At 37.6% G+C, this 20,454-nt stretch overlaps 1 protein-coding gene across 11 annotated transcripts in view; it reads right to left on the reverse strand.

Annotated features, from left to right (window-relative positions):
- Positions 1–5,888: 5,888 nt before the first annotated feature.
- AGTPBP1 (ATP/GTP binding carboxypeptidase 1) overlaps positions 5,889–20,454 on the reverse strand; it is a 195,711-nt gene continuing 181,145 nt past the window's right edge. For 10 of the 11 annotated variants that reach the window (XM_054658866.2, XM_054658865.2, XM_016961056.3 and 7 more), the window contains one exon: positions 5,889–6,635. In XM_054658866.2, the coding sequence (XP_054514841.1) occupies positions 6,458–6,635 (178 nt within the window). In that variant the 3' untranslated portion in view covers positions 5,889–6,457. Of the gene's footprint in view, positions 6,636–10,696; positions 13,641–20,454 lie in introns of those variants that run through there. The other variant, XM_009456803.5, reaches the window with a different exon arrangement.

The raw sequence follows: 20,454 nt of genomic DNA on the forward strand, positions 1-20,454 counted from the left end.
TCAGCTCAATCCCTATGGTCAGCAGTGGAATGTGCCAGATGGCTCAGCTCAGGTCATGTTCTTCACCCCCGAAGTTGCAGGGGAAATTAGTGAGAGACCTAAAACACTGGTGAAGCAAAGGGGAGAATGGATATTTGGTAGGCAACCACATAAGGGTCCACTCAATCAGGTAAAAGACTATTTATTTATTTATTTATTTATTTGAGACACAGTCTCACTCTGCCACACAGGCTGGAGTGCAGTGGCATGATCTCGGCTCACTGCAACCTCCGCCTCCTAGATTCAAGCCATTCTCCTGCCTCAGCCTCCTGAGTAGCTGGGATTACAGGTGCACTTCACCATGCCCAGCTAAGTTTTTTTGTATTTTTAGTAGAGATGGGGTTTCACGGTATTGGCCAGGCTGGTCTTGAACTCCTGACCTCAGGTGACTCACCTGCCTCGGCCTCTCAAAGTGCTGGGATTACAGGCGTGAGCCACCCTGCCTAGCCAAAATATTTAATTTTGGCATGTAATAGTGAGGGTGGTTTAGTTTTTCCTGTTTTTTCATTTTGTATGGATCTTCGGGGAGAAAGACTAGCAAAGGTAGGTGTACAATGGACACTCCCCTCTGCATTAAATAAAAATCAGACTCCTTTAAAGGGGATGTTTTCAGATTTTGAAATTTATCTTCTTATATGAAATTATACAATTCATCCACTCTATTTCAAGCACCTCACGTTCTGACAGAAAAAAAAAAGCAGATGAAATGTCAAACACTTCCAGAAACATGAGGAAAACAGGAGAAAGAGCAATCATACAGATGACATAAGGGAAAAATGGGAATGTATAAATAATTTAAGTCATGACACTGTAAATGTGTATGTAATTTGACTTTAGCAAATATTTACCGTTGAACATGAAAACAAGTTTCTAGTCATAAAACCCTCTACTTGATTACACTTTCAGCTAGAGAAAAATCTAGAGAGAAGCCAAGCTACTTTCAAAGGTGCAGACATTAATTTATTAAACACTAGTCTTTTCTATTTTTTCAATAACAAACATTTTTGCCTTTTACAATCTCTTCACATTTGCCATTTATCAAAGATCTTTACGTGGTTTAAAAGCACATCACGAACATTCGGGAGATCATGCATCTTCATTAACTCTGACCAGGTGTTTGCTATTGCCTACCCCACTCTTCTCAATGATGTCTTTGAAAGAGACAGTCCTACGTTGGGTATTAAAAAGGTCAATCTTTCTAAATAATCAGAGCAAAATCTCTTTAGCCCTTTAAGGTTATCTGGGTTTGCAAATAGAAGAATACCACAAATCCATTTCCACTTCACAGGGATCTGAGTATGCATGCAAATGCACACACACGAAGAATGCTGTAGGACTCTCGAGTGTCAACCGCATCTTAGACTCCAAATATTACCCTGACTGGCCTGTGTGAGGTCTACATTCCACTGTAAAAGGGCCATTCACATGAATTTTGGCACTGCAAAGTTAGTGAACTAAAACTGAGAAAATGTGTAATTATTCAATGCCTCCCAATAACCAGCCAAGCTCGAAGAAATGGTAGGATTTGATAGAGAGCACCGAGATTCGAAGAGTTGTAAACAAGGCTTGTGAGGCAGAGTGGCAAGAAGGAGTGGCCAAAGGCCAAGTCATTGTTCGCATACTAGAAAGCGGAGTATAAATAAAAGACTCCCATCTGCCCCGTATAAGCCAATATAGGTAAGTAAAAATGCTTTGTAAATATTATTAATAGTAGAAAACAACTGATGTGATGTTCAAGGATTAAACCTTCAAAATACCCATTTTCTTAAAGAAAATTAAACTTTCTTCTAGGTTTCCTTTTCTTTATGTCACAGGAATTTGAATATAGTTTAATCGGAGAAATACTTAATATTAACATCCTATTGTAAAAGTAGAATAGCGTTCTAATTAAAACATTGCTTCAACGGGTTTTTCCTAATGGAAAGAACTAGAGTTTACTTACAGCTAAACCTTCACCAACATAAGAGAAATATTCACCAATTTTCAATGAACATTTTGTAAAGTATGTATAGGAAACCAAGGATTTATAAGGATACACTCATAGTTTCGTTACTATCATTTATTTCTGTATCATGCACAAAAACAATTCCATTAATACATTTATTGTATTATCCATTTCAGTACTTATGCTAATACAGTCATTTTAATTTGGATATTTGAAATTTAGAATAGATTCATTGCTGTTAGTGCACTATCTGAAGAGAATTCTAGGTTACTTATTTGTAATTAGGATCCAGACAAATGCCCATGTTTCTAAACACCACACAAAAACTAGCACAAGTGGCAGAGACTGATCATACTTCCTGTCTTCAAAAGACAATGATCAATACAAAAAGTCAATGTGAACCATAGGTTTTTGCTTTTCACCTTGCCTGAACAAATTTCACAAATTCAAGAAAGATCCTTGAGCTTTAAGCAGTCTTCACTCTTTGGGGAAAGGCAAAGGATAGCAGCTCCTTTGTGGTAAGGACATGAGGCAGTTGTCAGAAGACCTGGGCTAAAACCCTGGCTCAACCCAAGTACCCCTGTGACCTTACTTGACCTCCTTGATTCTACAAATTAGTTTGATCTAAATTCTCCCCAATGCTAATCTGCAGTTCACAACTCCTGTGATTCTCAGGAAGGAAGGTGTGATGCTGGAAGAGCATACTGGATTATACTAGTGATTCTCAAAGTGTGGCTCTGCAGCATCACCACCTGGGAATTTGCAAGGAATGCACATTCTTGGACCTCCACCCCAGGTCTACATAATCAGCAATCTGTGTCTTCAGAAGATTTGCAGAAGATTCTGATGCACATTACAACGTGAGAACCAGTGGACTAGACCAAAACCACATTTAAGAGATTCAAAGTTCCAAATGCAAGGTAAAGGAAATAAATCTAAACTCCATCATCAGACTCAGTTTATCAGATCCCATCACTGCTGCACAACGTAGATCATTAATTTTCAGGACTACGGCATTGAAGACATCTAAGCCATAATTTAAATACTGAATAACCGAGAAAAAAAAATGAGGCCACAGAAGCAAAAATAAGGGCAATTTTAGCTACTAATAGCCAATAAAAGTTAATTATATTTCTAACTAGGAAAGTTAGGATTTTATTTTAATTTTTTTGTTTTTATTTTTTGAGACAGTCTTGCTTTGTCGCCCCAGCTGGAGTGCAGCGGCTTGATCTCGGCTCACTGCTGCAACCTCTGCCTCCCAGGTTCAAGTGAGTCTCATGCCTCAGCCACCCAAGTAGCTAGGATTACAGGCGCATGCCACCATGCCTGGCTAATTTTTGTATTTTTCGTGGAGGTGGAGTTTCACCATGTTGGCCATGCTGATCTCGAACTCCTCACCTCAAGTGATCCACCCGCCTCGGCCTCTCAGAGTGCTGGGATTACAGGCATGAGCCTCTGCACCCAGCCCTAAATTTTTTTTTATATTTTCAAAGCTATTTATTGTTTATGAAAAAATCATTTCCTAACTATAAAGAATTTCTCCTTCAATCTTGTGAATATTTAATAAAAAGCTTTATTCAGGCTCATAATGTATGCTAAAGTACTTCATTAATATAAAATATTATAATACGTAGTTAGGAGTTTTTACACTAACATAATAAATGGAAATATTTGAGTCATTCTGCACATTATAGTAACTGTAGTTACTTTTAATTTCTAATTTTGTAAAAGCCAAAAACAAATTCATATACAGCCAGCCCTCCATATCTATAGGTTTCATATCCACAGATTAAGTCAATCTCAGGTAGAAAATATTCAATAAATAATAAACAATTTTTAAAAACGCAAATTTAAAAAACTGCCAGGCATAGTGGTGAGTACCTGTAGTCCTAGCTACTTGCGACGCTGAGGTGGGAGGATTGTGTAGGCCCAGGAGTTCGAGACCAGCCTGGTCAAAGTGTCCCATTGTGAGTCCTCGTCTCTTAAAACACACACACACACTATACAGTAAAACTATTTACAGAGCATTTATATTTATATTGTATTAGGTATTATAAGTAATCTAGAGATGATTTAAAGTATACAGGAGGATGTCCATAGGTTAAATGCAAATACTACTCCATTTTATATCAGAGACTTCAGCATCTGTGGATTTGGGTAACTGCGGGGGATCCTGGAATCAATCCAAGAATACCAAGGAACAACTAACTGTATGGACATGGTGGCTCCATAATCTACTCTCTGAAGAAGTATAACTATAATAAAACATGTAATTGTTTTATACATAAAATATACAAAACATAAAATAATTGTTTATAATTATAAATAAATAAATGATTACTTTCCTTCCTAAATTATCCTGATCTTTCCTAAATTTGGTTACTACACTAAGAGGACTAGTTCAACTTCACAGTCTATTTGATCTTTGTTTTCTGAGATTAGTAAGAATTAGGCTAGGGAAAAAGACCCCTTTTTCAATTGCTCCATACTACATTTTTAAACATGGCTCCCCAAACATCAGAAAGAATCTACACTGTTAATGAAATACTTTACATATTGAAAAGAAAAATCACTGATTTGGACAATGCAAAATTCTGAAATACATCTCTATCATTCCAATTATAACAGGTTAAAAACACTATAGGAAAAAGTGAGGAAGATATGTGCCAAAACCTAAGCACCTGAATCCTGGCGAAAATCTGCAATGAGGTATCTTTTGGAGGTTGTTTTATTATATCAGAAACTTAGTTCTTAAAACACTTATCCAAAGTCAATGGATTTGCTTTATTTTATTTAAAAATAAAGTCATTCTTGCAGCAAGAGGGCTAAAACCCAGGTAGGTTTCACTACAAGAAAGGATTTAGCCAGGCACGGTGGCGCACGCCTGTAATCCCAGCACTTTGGGAGGCCAAGGCGGGTGGATCACGAGGTCAAGAGATCGAGACCATCCTGGCCAACGTGGTGAAACCCTGTCTCTACTAAAAATACAAAAATAAGCTGGGCGTGGTGACGGGTGCCTGTAATCCCAGCTACTTGGGAGGCTGAGGGAGGAGAATCGCTTGAACCCGGGAGGCAGAGGTTGCAGTGAACCGAGATTGCGCCACTGCACTCCAGCCTGGGTGACAGAGTGAGACTCCGTCTCAAAACAAAAACAAACATACAAACAAACAAACAAAAGGGTTTAAATGTACTGCAGTCATCTAGGACTCTGATACCAGCGTCAGCATGCCCTAAGTCCATTCACTTCAGTAAGTCTAATAACACAGCACAGCTCGAGATGCTGAATAAGCTCAACAGACAAATGCACACTTAACATCAGATCATCTCCTCACTGCATTTTTCAAGCTTCTTAACAAACTGTTCAACTGCAGTGATATACTTCAGGTGTATCCGTGAGGCACAGGATTAGAGAAATGGGCTGTTCAGATATATCTCTTATGATAGGTGTGGGTATACCTCTATCATAACAAAATCTAAGAGTAGTATATTCAGCTTTTTTTTTTTTTTTAATTGAGACAGAGTCTCGTTCTGTCACCCAGGCTGGAGTGCAATGGCACTATCTCAGCTCACTGCAACCTCCGCCTCCTGGGTTCAAGTGATTCTCCTGCCTCAGACTCCTGAGTAGTTGGGATTACAGAAACCCGCCACCACGCCTGGTTAATTTTTGTATTTTTAGTAGAGACAGGGTTTCACCATGTTGACCAGGCTCAAACTCCTGACCTCAAGTGACCCACCCACCTCAGCCTCCCAAAGTGCTGGGATTACAGGCTTGAGCCACCATGCCCAGCCAACTTTCTTAAAAACAACTTTTTATCACTGTGTCCAATTCTGGGTTTTTATCACATTCTCACAAAGTTCTATACATCAAATAATCTGAGCTGGTTAAAGAAGATGACAAAATGAATGCAACATTTAATACAGTTTTTATTTGTTTAATTTGGTAAATGTAGAATGTAATGGTTTCAAGGCAAACCCTGGATTACTTCAGTCACAACCCAATAGTTAACATGATTCTGAAGAACAGTCTTATCTGCAATATCTACCCACTTCTAAACAAACACATCTATAGAAATCCATGTACATATATATTAGTTTTCAACAAGTCAGGATTTTCAACAACTCTAAAATTTCAATTTTATATTCTGAACACACTTCAAAATTATCCACTTGATGCAGGATATAACCATAGGGAGATAAAAATTCATGCAATGATACTCAGGTTTTTTTTTAAAGGTAAATCCAATATTTGATCATTCAATGCTACATAAAGTGCACTGAATATCGAAAATAAAACAAGCGCCAATTTTATCATTAATTAATAACACATTTATTGTCTTGAAACCAAACTGGCCCAAGTTACTTTTTGTCTTTTTGAGTCAGCTCTGTATAAACTCATTTCTCTCAAGCTTCCTGGGAAATAAAAACCAAGATATTTCATTTATTCTTTGCAGTTAACAAGAGATGGCAGCGGGCTCAAGGTAGGTATGTTCTTGATAATTCAGAGTCAGAAAGTACTTCTTCTTGAGCAGAAGGTTCATAATCTCCTACATTTTCAGCCAACTCAATATCTAACTCATCATTACTTTCTGCACTGTAATCAACTTCTTCAAGGAATCGAGGTTCATCTTCATCCAAGACATAAGTGGTAGGGCTGCAGCCAAAACACACAGAACATACAAGACTTTGTGAGGTCTTAAGGTCCTAATATAAGATTATTTCACCATACTGGACTAACTTTGATTCCAATATAATATAAGCTGCATTAACTTTAAAAATCTTATCCAAATGAACAAGTTGAAATTTATAATAGGTGAAAGTTCCTTGTATTGACAATAAGCAGTGAAATGTGAATCATTAATTGTATTACAAGAGTATCAATATATATCCTAAAATTAGATAGATAGCTTAAAAAACAGTGAACTCTCTCATCAGGTTATTTCTTTGAACGATTTCATCAATCTGCAGGCTAAGATTTATTTTTTAATTCTACTTAAATCACTGTATATCAGGCAAATATAATTTCAATAGTCCTTACAAGAAACTGTGAGCATTTAATTGGCTTCTCGAGTAATGCACTAAAACCACTCACTCTAAGTCTATAAAGTGATTAGCTGCCATAAAAACAGCCCATATACCCACCCCACCAGTTTCCGTAGGTCAAGAATAAAACTGAAAAACAAGTGAACACTCTACACCCAGATTAATTACTTTCCCTAAGGACACAGAATAAGACATTTGCTTAAAAGCACTAAGTGCTTCTAAATATTTCATGAAGTAGGTTGTTTGGGACTGAGACAACTTTTCTACTAGGTTCTGTAATGTATTCTTTCCTAGAAAAATATCACATTATTCTGATTTCTCCCCATTTGTGAGATTTACACCCCCCCACACAAAATATCAAATAAACACTACAGAAACATTTTAGAATCTCTAAGGTAGTGACCAAAACTACCTTAATTTCATATAGATGTATGTTTGTTTATTTCCCACCTGCTTCCAAAAAGGATTTCCTATAACTGATGCAATTAAAACCTATAAAATCAGACAATGAAAAAGGAACAATATCTGTTAAAATAAGAGAGAAGCAGATGTCATTAGTCACCTAAAATGAGAGAATTCCTGCAACTGAGTATGAAATTCAGTCCAGATATCTGGAAGTTAAGGTGGGATGGGAAAGTTAATAGATTACATGGCTCTAATTTTCTGAGAAGTTTGCAAGACTCATCCAGCAAGAGTACCTTTTTTCCTATACTTGCTTTAATCTTGCTCATTAAAGGGAAAAATGCATTGCAAAACCACCTTGATCTAATGTAGCAAACTTCCTCTTAAAAGTTCAGAGCTTGCAATATGATAGAGTAGTCCAAATAAATCAAGCTGAGTGGCTTGGAGGATTGTGTGAGACTTCACAACATACCTAACACTCACGAGAACAATTTCACAGTTTTTAATTTGCAACTAAAATATTTAGTATGAATCTGTTAGGTCATTAGAGAAACAAGTTAGATTAAAAGAAATGATTATTTGGCTTTGGGTTTTTTTTGTTTTTTTTTTTTTGAGACAGAGTCTTTCTCTGTTGCCCAGGCTGGAGTGCAGTGGTGTGATCTCGACACACTGCAACCTCTGCCTCCGGGTTCAAGCAATTCTCCTGCCTCAGCCTCCTGACTAGCTGGGACTACAGGCCCCCACCACCACGCCTGGCTAATTTTTATATTTTTAGTAGAGACGAGGTTTCACCATGTTGGCCAGGCTGGTCTCTAACTTCTGACCTCAAGTGATCCGCCTGCCTTGGCCTCCCAAAGTGCTGGGATTACAGGTGTGAGCCACCACACCCGACCTTATTTGGCCCTTTAAAATGACTTACCATGTTTCTTTTGAAATATAATAATTCATTCTTCCTCCTTGAGTTTGTATTTCAAATTCTCAGAGGAGTCCCAGGTGATTCTTAGAATAAATGGAAAACTAACTGAAGCAAAGAAAGGTAAAAGAGGGAAGGGAGAAAAGACAAATCTTCTCTTGACACATACTTATTTTCTTCCTGGAGACAGTCACAACAAGAAGATATGATAATGGAAATGCAAGGAAGAGACAGATACTAAAAAGTTACGCACTGTGCCAGCACAGGGGCTGGGGAAACCACCCAGAACTACAGAGGCTGCTTCCAGATAGACAAGAAGTGGCCAGTGTCTCCCATCAGGTAGGAAGAACACAAAATCCATCAGGTAGGAAGAACACAAAATGTTGGGTAGCTGGGCAGGGAAGCACGCATCGTTCAAGAGATCTATGAACAGCGGAATTCCAGCCCACCTTTCCCCCTATCTGAAAACAAACTTGGCATAAGTGAAACTGGTTGCTGGGAGCCCAGCCACTGCACTGGGATCAGAGTAAGGATCTCATTCTCCATGGGAAACTGAATATGGCAGAGTTAATCAATTTGAACAAAAGGAAAGGGTTTACAGAAAAAGCCTAGTCTTATAAGCTGAAGTCAATGAGGAAACAGAATGAGAGAAGTATGATTTAGGAGCAAGAAGGATGCCCAGGATAGAGCCAAATAAGTTTAGCTTCCTTGACAGGAAGGAATCTTAGAGCAATGTTGGTATCAGGTGTTGATGTGCACTTTTAAGACAAAGTAGCACAACCTGGAAGGCAAGTACCTGGAAAATAAAAGAAGCATCTTCACAAGAAATGCTTAGGAAAATAATCTGATCCTGTCAGTTCTTGATCTTGGCTCATTCATCATGTTGACTATGAGAAGAACTCCATTCATTTCTTGAAATCACCCATTCTAGTAAGAGTATGGAGCTGGTCCACTCCTCTGATTCCACTCCTATAACCCACAATGGCCCTAACATTTGACTCTTGTTTCTCCAGGTCCTAATAAGATCATGTTCCTAGCCACGGCTTCATTAAGGTCTACATTGGAGCTGAAGTATACAGCACACATCGAGCTATTGTGATGGGCCCACCAGTGCTAGCTCGGGCACATTAGTCAGGCTGAGTGTGCAAAGAGGAGGAAGTTAGCGGTGCAAAGAGGTATACACAAGTGTGTACAAGAGTTTGTGAGTGTGTGTGTGTGTGTGTGAGAGAGAGAGAGAGAGAGAAAGATATCAGGGGATCTGGAAGGAGCTAGGGGAATAAATACTGAGACAGGGGAAAGAGAGAAACAGAAGATTACATCCCCCAACATTCCACTAAAACCAGCATTCAGACTGCTATTCCAATCACCATTTTCCAGTCCATTTTTACTAGCTCTCTCCACTGTGCTTCCTGGTGGTGAAAATTCTGATACCCTTCTATTCTAGTTTGCTTAATTCCTTTCTGTCCCTTCTCAATGGTAATCATGTGCTCCTCATCCTCTATGCATTCCTCAAACCTAGGCACTGTATTTATAAAAATGCTTTCTTAGCCAACAGCTCTTATAAGCATGCCCTCTTTGAACAAGTTCATCTATTTTACTCTGTATTCTCATTATTTCCAAATCCAAATTTCTAGCCCCAACTTCTCCATGGAACTTCCGTACATGCATGGACTTGCCAGATATAGTCCCATGACTGTCTCACGTGCACCTCAAATGTAGCATCTGGAAAACTCACCGTTCTCCCCACCAAGCCCAATCCTCTTCCAGTATGCTCGGTATCATTCACTCCGTGAGTCATGCAAACCAAAGTTTGCTACAAGCAAGTCCTGCCACTCAATATCCTGACCACTCCATGCCTCACATTTCATACTGCAAGCCTTCATCAGCACTGTTTCCTCTGCATAAGGTATTGATAGGGTTTGGATGTGTGGCCACTCCAAATCTCATGTTGAAATGTAATGCCCAGTGTCAGAGGTGGGGCCTGGTGGGAGGTGTTTGGGTCATGAATGGCTTGGTGTCTCTCACAGTAATGAGTTTTCACTCTGTGTTCATGCGAGATCTGGTTGTTTAAAAGAGTGTGGCACTTCCCCCTCTCGCCATGTGACATGTCTGCTCCCGCTATGCCTTCCACCATGAGTAAAAGCTCCCTGAGACCTTCCCAAAAGCCAAGCAGACGGTGGCACCATGCTTCCTGTACAGCCTGCAGAACCACCAGCCAATTAAACCTCTTTTCTTCATAAATTACCCGGTCTCAGTTTATAAGTACCCAGTTGCTATAAAGGAATACCTTTATAATGGACAAATACAGGTATACTTCACATCTTTCTTCCCCTAAATACTCTTTAGTTTTTCAAAACACAGCTCAGTCTCATCTTCAGATGTTCATCCTTAAAGCTCATCTTGGAATATGTGTCCTTTCTCTATATCCCCTTTGTACCTTGCACATTCTATCTGATCACTTCATGTACGCAATTGAAAGCACTCATTTGTGTGCCTATATTCTCAGTACTAAATCACAAGTGCCTTTAAGATCAAGAACTGTGACTTACACATCTGATCTCTCCTGTCAGTTTCCAGAAGGGCATGACACATTGCAGGCACCTCAATAAATGTTTGCTAAACTCTTTATGAAAAGCCTTGAGGTTGACGAGATCCTCAATTTTTATCCCACAGATTTTACTTTAGTGAACAAACTTCAAGGCACAAGACCAATCACAGCAATTCATCTTTGCTTTTATTAATAATTTCAACGTATGTTTTGAGCACTTTACAATGTAGGAAATGCTTTCATAGACATTATTTCCTATGATTCTCACAAAACCTTCACTGAAAAAAAAGACTTCAAGGTCACTTGCCCTATGCTTATAAAATAATCGCTTTAAATAAGCAGATAGGAGTCCAAAAATTCTTACAATCATAAGAAAAAAAAAGTCTAACCAGTACTTAATTATTTCTTGTCATGATTACTTTGTTTTAACGCCACTGTTTCCTTGCTTCCCCCATTTTCTTCAGATAAGTTTACTCCTTTTGGCTTGTCCTGCATCCTTTTCTGACAGCTGCCCTGTGTACACCTGCCTTAACATCTATCCTTCTACTCTGAATAGACTAAGCCAAAAGCAATTAAGAAATATTTCATTCTAAAGAAAACAGCATTTTAGTCCAAAACCAAATCCTGTCATGCTGCTTCAAGAAAAACATCAAAACTTTCACCCAAAGAGCCTTTCTGACAGGATGAATGCATTGAAATTCTCTGCTGTATGGTATCATTATGATGCAGAAAAGGTTTATAATTCCAACTGATTTCTAAAGAGAGCAAAAAATTTTTACTTTATGCAGATTCAGAAAGTTTTCTGGCTACCCTCACATTAAGCTATTAAGTGTAACACAAAACTAAACCTAAAAAATTCACCATTCTCCCTCAAATTTATGCCATCTCCTTCCATGAGAGCTGATTTGCCATCCAAGACACCAGAATGTACATCTTCGGCTCCATGACCTACAACAGGCATGATGAAAGCAAAACACTGCCCATGGAGTTGGAAATTCTGGGTTGTGCCTCTACTGTATTCACCAGTTGTATGACCCAGAACAAGCCATTTCCTCTCTCTGAGCACAGGTTTCTCAGTGTAAAGCAGAGATAACAATATCAGTCTCACCCATCTCACAAAGTTGCTGGGCTCATATGATGATAATAATAAAACCTACCTTGTTAAAGAAAACAGTAAATCAACCTTTCTCAATTCCTAAAGAACCAGGCAATGGCCTGTCTCAAGCCAATAGGATGAAAAATACTCCATCTACCTTTGCACCTCAGAACCCTCCTTTAACTCTGCACTCTTAACTCTTGAGAATAACCTACCTGTTTTAAGACAGCATAATAAAATATCATGGGGGAAAATTTTTGAAAATGATGCAGAAACAGAAAAATATGCCATTGCCTAAATTATTGGCAATTTGTGAATTGCTGATTGTGTCTGATTTTCTTGTATTGAAATGTCAGATTTAGGGTGAAAGAAAATCTTTCTATTTGTACAAATACCAGAAGATGTTTCATTTATATAATTTATAAAATTTTATTCCTATCTTGTGAGAGATAAATATGGCATCTCCTAAAAATATCACAAAGTAAACAAAGTTATCCATAGAAAATGCAAGTAACAATTTCTGTCAGGCTTAAATGGCTACAGCATATAGACGTACATGCATACACACACATAACTAGCGTACAGAATATCCAACAAGAGAATATGTCTATTTGGAAAAAAAAGAAATTTGCTAATCTATTTGTACTTTTGTTGAAAAGTACAATACAGTCCCTGACTTGTAATAGTTCAACTTAAAATTTTTTGACTTTACAATGGTGCAAAACCATTCCGTTATTTCAGTATAATATTCAATAAATTACTTGAGATATCCAACAGTTTATTATAAAACAGGCTTTGCCTTAGATGATTTTGCCTGACTGCAGGCTACTGTTTAAGTGTTCTGAGTATGTTTAATGTAGGCTAGGCTAAGCTATGATGTTTGGTAGTTAGGTGTAGGAAACGGGCTTCTAACTTACGGTATTTTCAACTTATGATGGGTTTATCGGGACATAATCCCACTGTAAGTCAAGGAGCAGCTGTATCACTAAGCTGGCTTTGGGAAGCAGCAATTAACTATGTCACTAAGCTCCAACTTATTTTGCCATTGAACTAAAACATTCCTTACACATAATGAAAGTGTTAAATGACTAAATTATCCAAATTAGACAAGAGCATTTCAAAAACTGAAACCATTATATTCTATTAATTTTGGTTACATACTTGGGGGATATAAGATACAATAAAGGAACGTGAATTTTAGAGTTAGACCTCAATCCAACTCCTGATTGTGACCGGAATTTCTAGATGGATGGCCTCAGGTAAATTTCTCTCTTTCAGCCTCAGCTGCACACATCCATAAAAGGATCATAATACCATCTGTCTCTGATCATTCTCAGTAGAACATTAGAACCTCTGGGATAACCAACCTTTACAGAAATTCAGAATGAACATGCTTATCAGGGGTCCCAAGACCACCATAGGGTTAGTGATTTGCTAGGAAGACTCACAGGACTCAGCACACAGTTGAATTCAGTTATGACTTATTACAGTGAAAGGATACAAAGCAAAATCAGCAAAGAAAAAAAGGTGCGTGGGGCAAAGTCCAGTGGAACCCAGGCCAAGCAAGGGCAGCTGTTAGAGGCAGAGAAGTCATCAGAGCTTTCAGCAATTTCAAAGGATTGGAGGCAAAAACTGAAGTTCAGAGCTGCCAAGGTTCCTGAAAGAAGGGAGGTGCAGAGATGTGACCTCAACACTTGACAGTTTTCCCTTAAAGACATTTGACAAATTTTTAAATTACATAGTACAAGAGGCTAAAAAGCAAAGCATAAAGCAGCAAAACAACCAAAACAAAAAATAAACAAGTGAGCAACAGAAATTTCTGGTAGTCCTGTGGTGCTGGGGAGAGGAGGAGCCTAGGCCTTCAGTTGTGACCTCTGGAGGGCTACAGCTTACAAAGCCAGGAGGAGGCGTGAACCAAGAGTTCAAAGAGGTTTCATACATTTTGCAACCCTACCTTAAGGAAACTCAGGGGCTCTCTGGACTCAGGCAATCTGCCCTACTCTAAAAGCCTCCCAGAAGATAAAATGAATCTTCTGTGAGGGAAGATATCTAGAGCCTCTGAAGTTTTTATACATAATACCTGGCATCTGATCAAATATTACCACACATAAGAAATAGAAACAGGAAAAATATTCCAACAGAAACAGACCCAAAGGTAGTTCAGTATGGGGGTTCTCAGGCATGAACTTTAAGTAATAATTGTAATTAATATGTCCAAACAGACGATGAAATGAAGAATTTCACCGTCTATTAATCTATTTAAAGAGAATCAAATGGAAAACCTAGAAATGAAAAATATATAACTGAAATTAAGAACTCAAAGATAGGTTTAAAACTGTCTTTTGGACAGAGCTGGAAAGAGACTTAGTGAAGCAGAGATAGGTAAGTAGAAAATGTCCAAACTGAAGGGAAGAAAGCAAAAAAAGGATAGAAAACTTAAATCTCCACATAAATTAAACCTGCTGAGGAAAAACGAATGTGGCAGATGCAACATTTGAAGAGCTAAGGGTGGGGAATTTTCCAAAAACAACAAAAGACTCAAATCACAAATTTAGGAAGGGCTACAAATCCCAAGTAGGATAAATACAAAGAAAACCAACTCTCAGCACTCATAGCAAAATTGCTAAAAACCAGAAATAGAGAAACCTAAAAGCATCCAGACAAGACTCATTGCCTTCAAAGGAGTAAAAAATAAGACAGTAGGCCGGGTGCAGTGGTTCACACCTGTAATCCCAGCACTTTGGGAGGCCGAGGCGGGTAGATCACGAGGTCAGGAAATCGAGACCATCCTGGGGAACATGGTGAAACCCCCGTCTCTATTAAAAATACAAAAATTAGCTGGGTGTGGTGGCAGGCACCTGTAATCCCAGTTACTCAGGAGGCTGAGGCAGGAGAATCACTTGAACCCAGGAGGCAGAGATTGCAGTGAGCCGAGATCGTGCCACTGCACTCCAGCCTGGCGACAGAGTGAGACTCCAACTCAAAAACAAAAAAAGATAGTTGATTTCTCAACATAAATAATGGAAGCTCAAATTCAATGCAGTGGCATCTTTAAAGTGCCAGCGAGGGGGGCGAGGTGGCACTAGGGGGAAGACCCACTTAGAATTCTATACTGGAGATACAGTCTTCAAAAGTGAAGGTGAAATAATATGAAATTTTTCAAATAAATAAAAATGGAAATAATTTGTTGTAAGCAGACATGCACTAAAAGAAAATTAATCTTAAACCAAAACACAGAAATAGAGGAAGAAATGAAGAACAATGGAAAAGTAAATATAAGTGAATGTGACTAACTAAAACATTAATAATGTGTAATTAGATTTAAAATATATGGAGTTCAGTTCAACAAACCCTAGGGCTTACTTTAGTGTGGAAGGTGGGAGAACAGAAAGGATCAGAAAAAAATAACTATTGGGAACTAGTCTTAGTACCCGGGCGAGGAAATAATCTGTAGAACAAACCCCCGTGACATGGGTTTACCTATGTAACAAACCTGCATATGTATCGCTGAACCTAGAAGTTTAAAAAATACTACTAATAAAAAATAATAAAATATATGGAGTTCAATTAAAATATATGACAATAACACAAAAGGTGAAAAGGTGAATAGAACACATCTGAAGATCCTAGCATTGTCTGTGAAGAGGCAAGAAGAGTAATTTTTATTATACTCTAATAAACCAAATATCCATGTTATCATCTCTAGAGTACCAGTAAAAGAACAGCAAAAGAGAACGGAACAAGCTTACAGAGAGACAAAATTGGAATAACAATAAAACTTTTTGAATTAATCTCAAAGAAGGTGAGAAAAAAACATAAAACAAGTGAAACCAATAGAAAACAAATACAGTAACTTACAAGCTCAGTTGTATTAGTAATTCATTAAATGGAAATGGAGTAAATACTCCAATTAAAAGACAAAGATGACTAACTGGATTATAAAATACAATTACCTGGTACATACAAGATTTCTATCTTAAATATAAAGAGAAAACTGGGACTAGAAGGATGGAAAAGATATTATGCAAAAACTAACCAACGAAAGCTAGGGCAACTACACCAATGTAAAACAAAGCTGGCTTTAAAGCAAGAAGCATTACCAAAGAAGAGACATTTTATGATAAAGAGATCAATCCACCAGAATGACGTAATGAAGCAAAAGTTCTACACATCTACTATAATAATACATAAAGCAAAAATTGACAGAACTAAAAGGAAAAGTGGACACATTCGCAGTGATAGGGGAAACCTGAAAACATCTCTCTTAATACCTAATAGAACAAACAGACCCAAAAACCATTACAATGTGAAAAATCTGAACCACAGATTTAAAAACTTGATCTTATCAGGAATATATGGAATCCTACAACCAGCAATTAAAGAATATACATTCTTTTCTAATATGAATATAACACTAAATATGTATTCTTCCTTATGCTGATATATTATATTCTTATTTTGAAGTCTCAGACATTTATTGTGAGAGAAATAACTTTTTCTCCCAAGAGGCTACCAAAAATATAAATAGCCATAAACATATACAATCATCAAATTCCTTACATAGCTAAGTCTTCCAGACTAATAATCACTAATTTGATACCTATCTACATCTCAATTATAAGGATCATTTACTTATGACAAGGCTCAAAGCTTTCGTTATAATCAAATCTGGTCTGGGATCCCGAGGTGCTCACATCAGTCCCAAACTTATTTATCTGGATGATTTCAATCTCTCTATTTGTGGGTACAACAGCATTTCATCTACTCAGCACAAATACAAATGGTGCACTTTTAGTTATAAGCAACTACGATTTCCAAAGTACAAGAAGGTATGATATGATCTCCAATTACATGACTTATCTGCCCAGAAAAATCTCAGTAGTAATTACAGCGCTAAGAATTTTCTATGTAGTAGCAATAAATGATTCCCAGAAATGCAAACCAGACTCAAGTTATGTGTACCACAGCTATTAGAAAGGAAAATCTTTTTTCTTAATTTGCTTAATTAAATGGTAAATTATACATTAAAAATAAGGCACATTAATACCAGTAAACTTTACCACATAGCTAAGTATTAGACACTACTGTTAACATTTAGCCAAGAATTACCTATATTAATTTAATTTTCTCAGAAGACAGAGTTCCTATATATGTATAAACAAACAAATACTAGTTTCACATAAGGAAAATACAGATAACAGAGGTTAACATTTCATTCTAGTGTTTGTTAACGGTCTATAGCAACTAATATCTTTGTACTATTTTACCAATATCTACCACTCAGTCTCTCTCATAATGCTGGGGACAGGACTACAGCCTTTAGCTGAGAAATAATATGATGGTAACTGGTCCACAGACTCATAGTGTTCCCTATACCTTATTCGAAAAATATCAAAACATACCAAATTAGGTTTTTTAAAAATGTTAAAACAAAATATAACTAATGCTAAGTATTTTAAAGGCTTTCTTTGGCTTAAGTTATATTTATTAGTTGCATTAGGAACAATTTCTCATCAAATTTTCTAATGTCCATGCTGTAGGTATGAAAAGGAATTAAGTAGTGACACATGCTACAATATGGATGAACCTCAAAAGCATGCTAAGTGAATGAAATCAGACACACAAAGGTCACATATTGTATGATTCCATTTCTATGAAATATCCAGAATAGGTGAATCCATACAGACAGAAAGCAGATCAGTGGTTGCCAGGGGCCAGGAGTGACTGCTTAATTGGTATGAGGGTCTCCTTTGGGGGTGATAAAAAGGTTTTGGAACAAGACAGGGTGATTGATGGCTGCACACCATTGTCAACATACTAAATGCCACTGAATTGTTTGCTTTAAAATGGTTAATTTTATGCTCTGTGAATTTCATCTCAATTAAAAACTAGATCCAAATAGTATTTTTGATTATATGTCAGTAATTAGGCTTCATTTAAACATGGGTATATTTTTAATTATGATAAAACATTGTGTAGATATTGCTATCTTTCAACTTCACTTACCTATAATTTTTTTTGAGCCAGGGTCTCATTCTGTTACCCAGGCTGGAGTACAATACAACGACATGATCTCGGCTCACTGCAACCTCCACTTCCTGGGCTCAAGCAATCCTCTCACCTCAGCCTCCCGAGTAGCTGGGACTACAGGCACCTGTCACCAGGCCAGGCTAATTTTTGTATTTTTTGTAGAGACAGGGTTTCACCACGTTGCCCAGGCTGGTCTCGAACTCCTAGACTCAAGACATCTGCCTGCCTTGGCCTCCCAAAGTGCTGGGATTACAGGCGTGAGCCACTGCACCTGGCCATCCTATAGTATTTTAAACATGCTCAAGCTTCAAATACTTCATCCATAGACCTGATATCCTGAAATTTAGTCACCACTACAATATCCTAATAAATAACTATTAAATGTTTCATCAGTCTCATTCTCAAATCATTTAAATGAAGGTCACTGAAACTGTTTAATAGTTCAGATAATAGATAAAATAAAAATGCCTTTTGCTAAGCACAAAAATACTACATAGCTATTTGCTTTTATGAGTCCTACCAGTATTTCCAGCTTTGACCTGAAAGAGAAACACCTACCCCAGGAAAAATGTAATGCAGACTTAGTGTTGCATCAGATGGAATTTTTATTATACAACACAAATGGGTAAAATTAAAATGACTTTTGTTTGGCAATTACCAATAAATGCCCTGGGAATATATAACATAATGAATAGTCGACAGTGAGCATTATTGAAAAGAAAGTTCTATAACTTCTGGTAAACACAGAGGATCTAACAAAAGCATTTATTTCTGATCCCTTCTCAAATACTACTAAGATGACAGTAAAAAAAAAAAAAATCTTTTTTTTTTTTAAGGATAAATTCATAGGGAGAAAATAAATTCAAGAGGAGGTAATGATGAGACAGGAATAACACAGGGTGGTCACAGGAGAATAGAAAATTCCAGGCAGCAGTCTCACATGACCAGCAAAAAAGAAACTGCTGAAATGGCTGCAGAAACTAGGGACTGATAAGACCCTGAAAAACCAGGTTGGGACCAACTGGACCCAACATAGCACTGGAATTGACCTAGGTTTCACCTAGGACCTCATCATGTGCTCATGAACATACTAAGTCACACACCCACCAGTGTCATGACAGTTCCAGGAACACCCATATTTGGTGTAAAAGTGGGTAGCACAACAGTTCCGAGAAATCTCCACCTTTTCCAAGTTATCTTCACGAATATTCCACCTTTTGATTAAAGAAATCCATAAAGATAAAAATCCCAAACCCCACTGTGGGACTGTCTCGACTATGCCTGCAGTCCCCTTTCTTGAGTGTGTACTTTTGTTTTGCAATAAATCTCCGTATTTTCACTATTTTCTGACTCATCCTTCAATTCCTTGGCGTGATAGTGTCAAGAGCCTGGGGACACAGACACTGGCTGGGGTCAAGGTCCCACCAGCATTTGGAGACCCCCTCCAGCCCACCAGTATCAAAAGCAAACAAGAGATAATAACAAAATGTTGGAAGATGGAGGCAGGTGGAGGCAGATGGATGAAACTAATGGTCTTGAGTTCCAACTTCCTTCACTTTGCTAAGTACCTATGGAAGGAAGGGAAATCAAGGGGAAAAAAATGCTGATTTACATTACAAAGCCCTAGAAAAGTTCAGCAATTAGAGACACTGGTTATTTTTAACAAATGGGTTTTAGGGTGGAATTGAAAACAAGAACCAGCTAAAAGATTTATAAAGAGGAGTTAGACCTTCAAATTCCCTTCTTCAGCCCATCTCCTATTTCACAAAGATGGGAAGTTGGCTTTCAAAAGATGCTTCAGAGAGGCTACTCACATAGGACCAAAAGGCAGAAGTAGCAGAAGTACAATCCAGAAAATGAGGGTGCAAGTGGGGAGCGCAAGTCAAAGTCTGCTCGAAAGTAAATCCTATTGAGCTTCCCAAATGCTGGCTTATGCCCCTAAGGCAATACTTCTCAACTTAAAAAAAAAAATCCCCTAAGGAGTCTTTGTAGATAGATATTTTTCCTAACTCCCACCCCTTAATTAATTACATTAAGTATTAAAAAGATAAATTTAATGTCAGATAACACCCAGTTAAAGAAAGTTCAGATAACACCCAGTGAAAGAAAGAATGGGTGAATTAGAAGGTGGGTTAGAAAAAACATCCAGAAGAAAGCACAGAGAGACAAAAGGATAGAAATTTATTCATAAGAGAATAACACAGAGGATATAGTGAAAAGATCATACGCAAACATAAATGGAGTCCCAGAAGGAGAGATAATGAAGGCAGGAACAATGTTTGAAGAGAATATAGCTAAGAATTTCCCAAAACTGATAGAAGACATGAAGCTCCAAATTTAAGAAACTTTGGGAACCCCAAGCAAAATAAAAAGAAAATCATATCTATGTAAACCTCCTAAATATGAAAGACTAAGAGAAATTCATAAAAGCAACTTAGCCT

This window comes from Pan troglodytes, chromosome 11 (assembly GCF_028858775.2).
Source record: "Pan troglodytes isolate AG18354 chromosome 11, NHGRI_mPanTro3-v2.0_pri, whole genome shotgun sequence".
Classification (NCBI taxonomy): Eukaryota; Metazoa; Chordata; class Mammalia; order Primates; family Hominidae; genus Pan; species Pan troglodytes.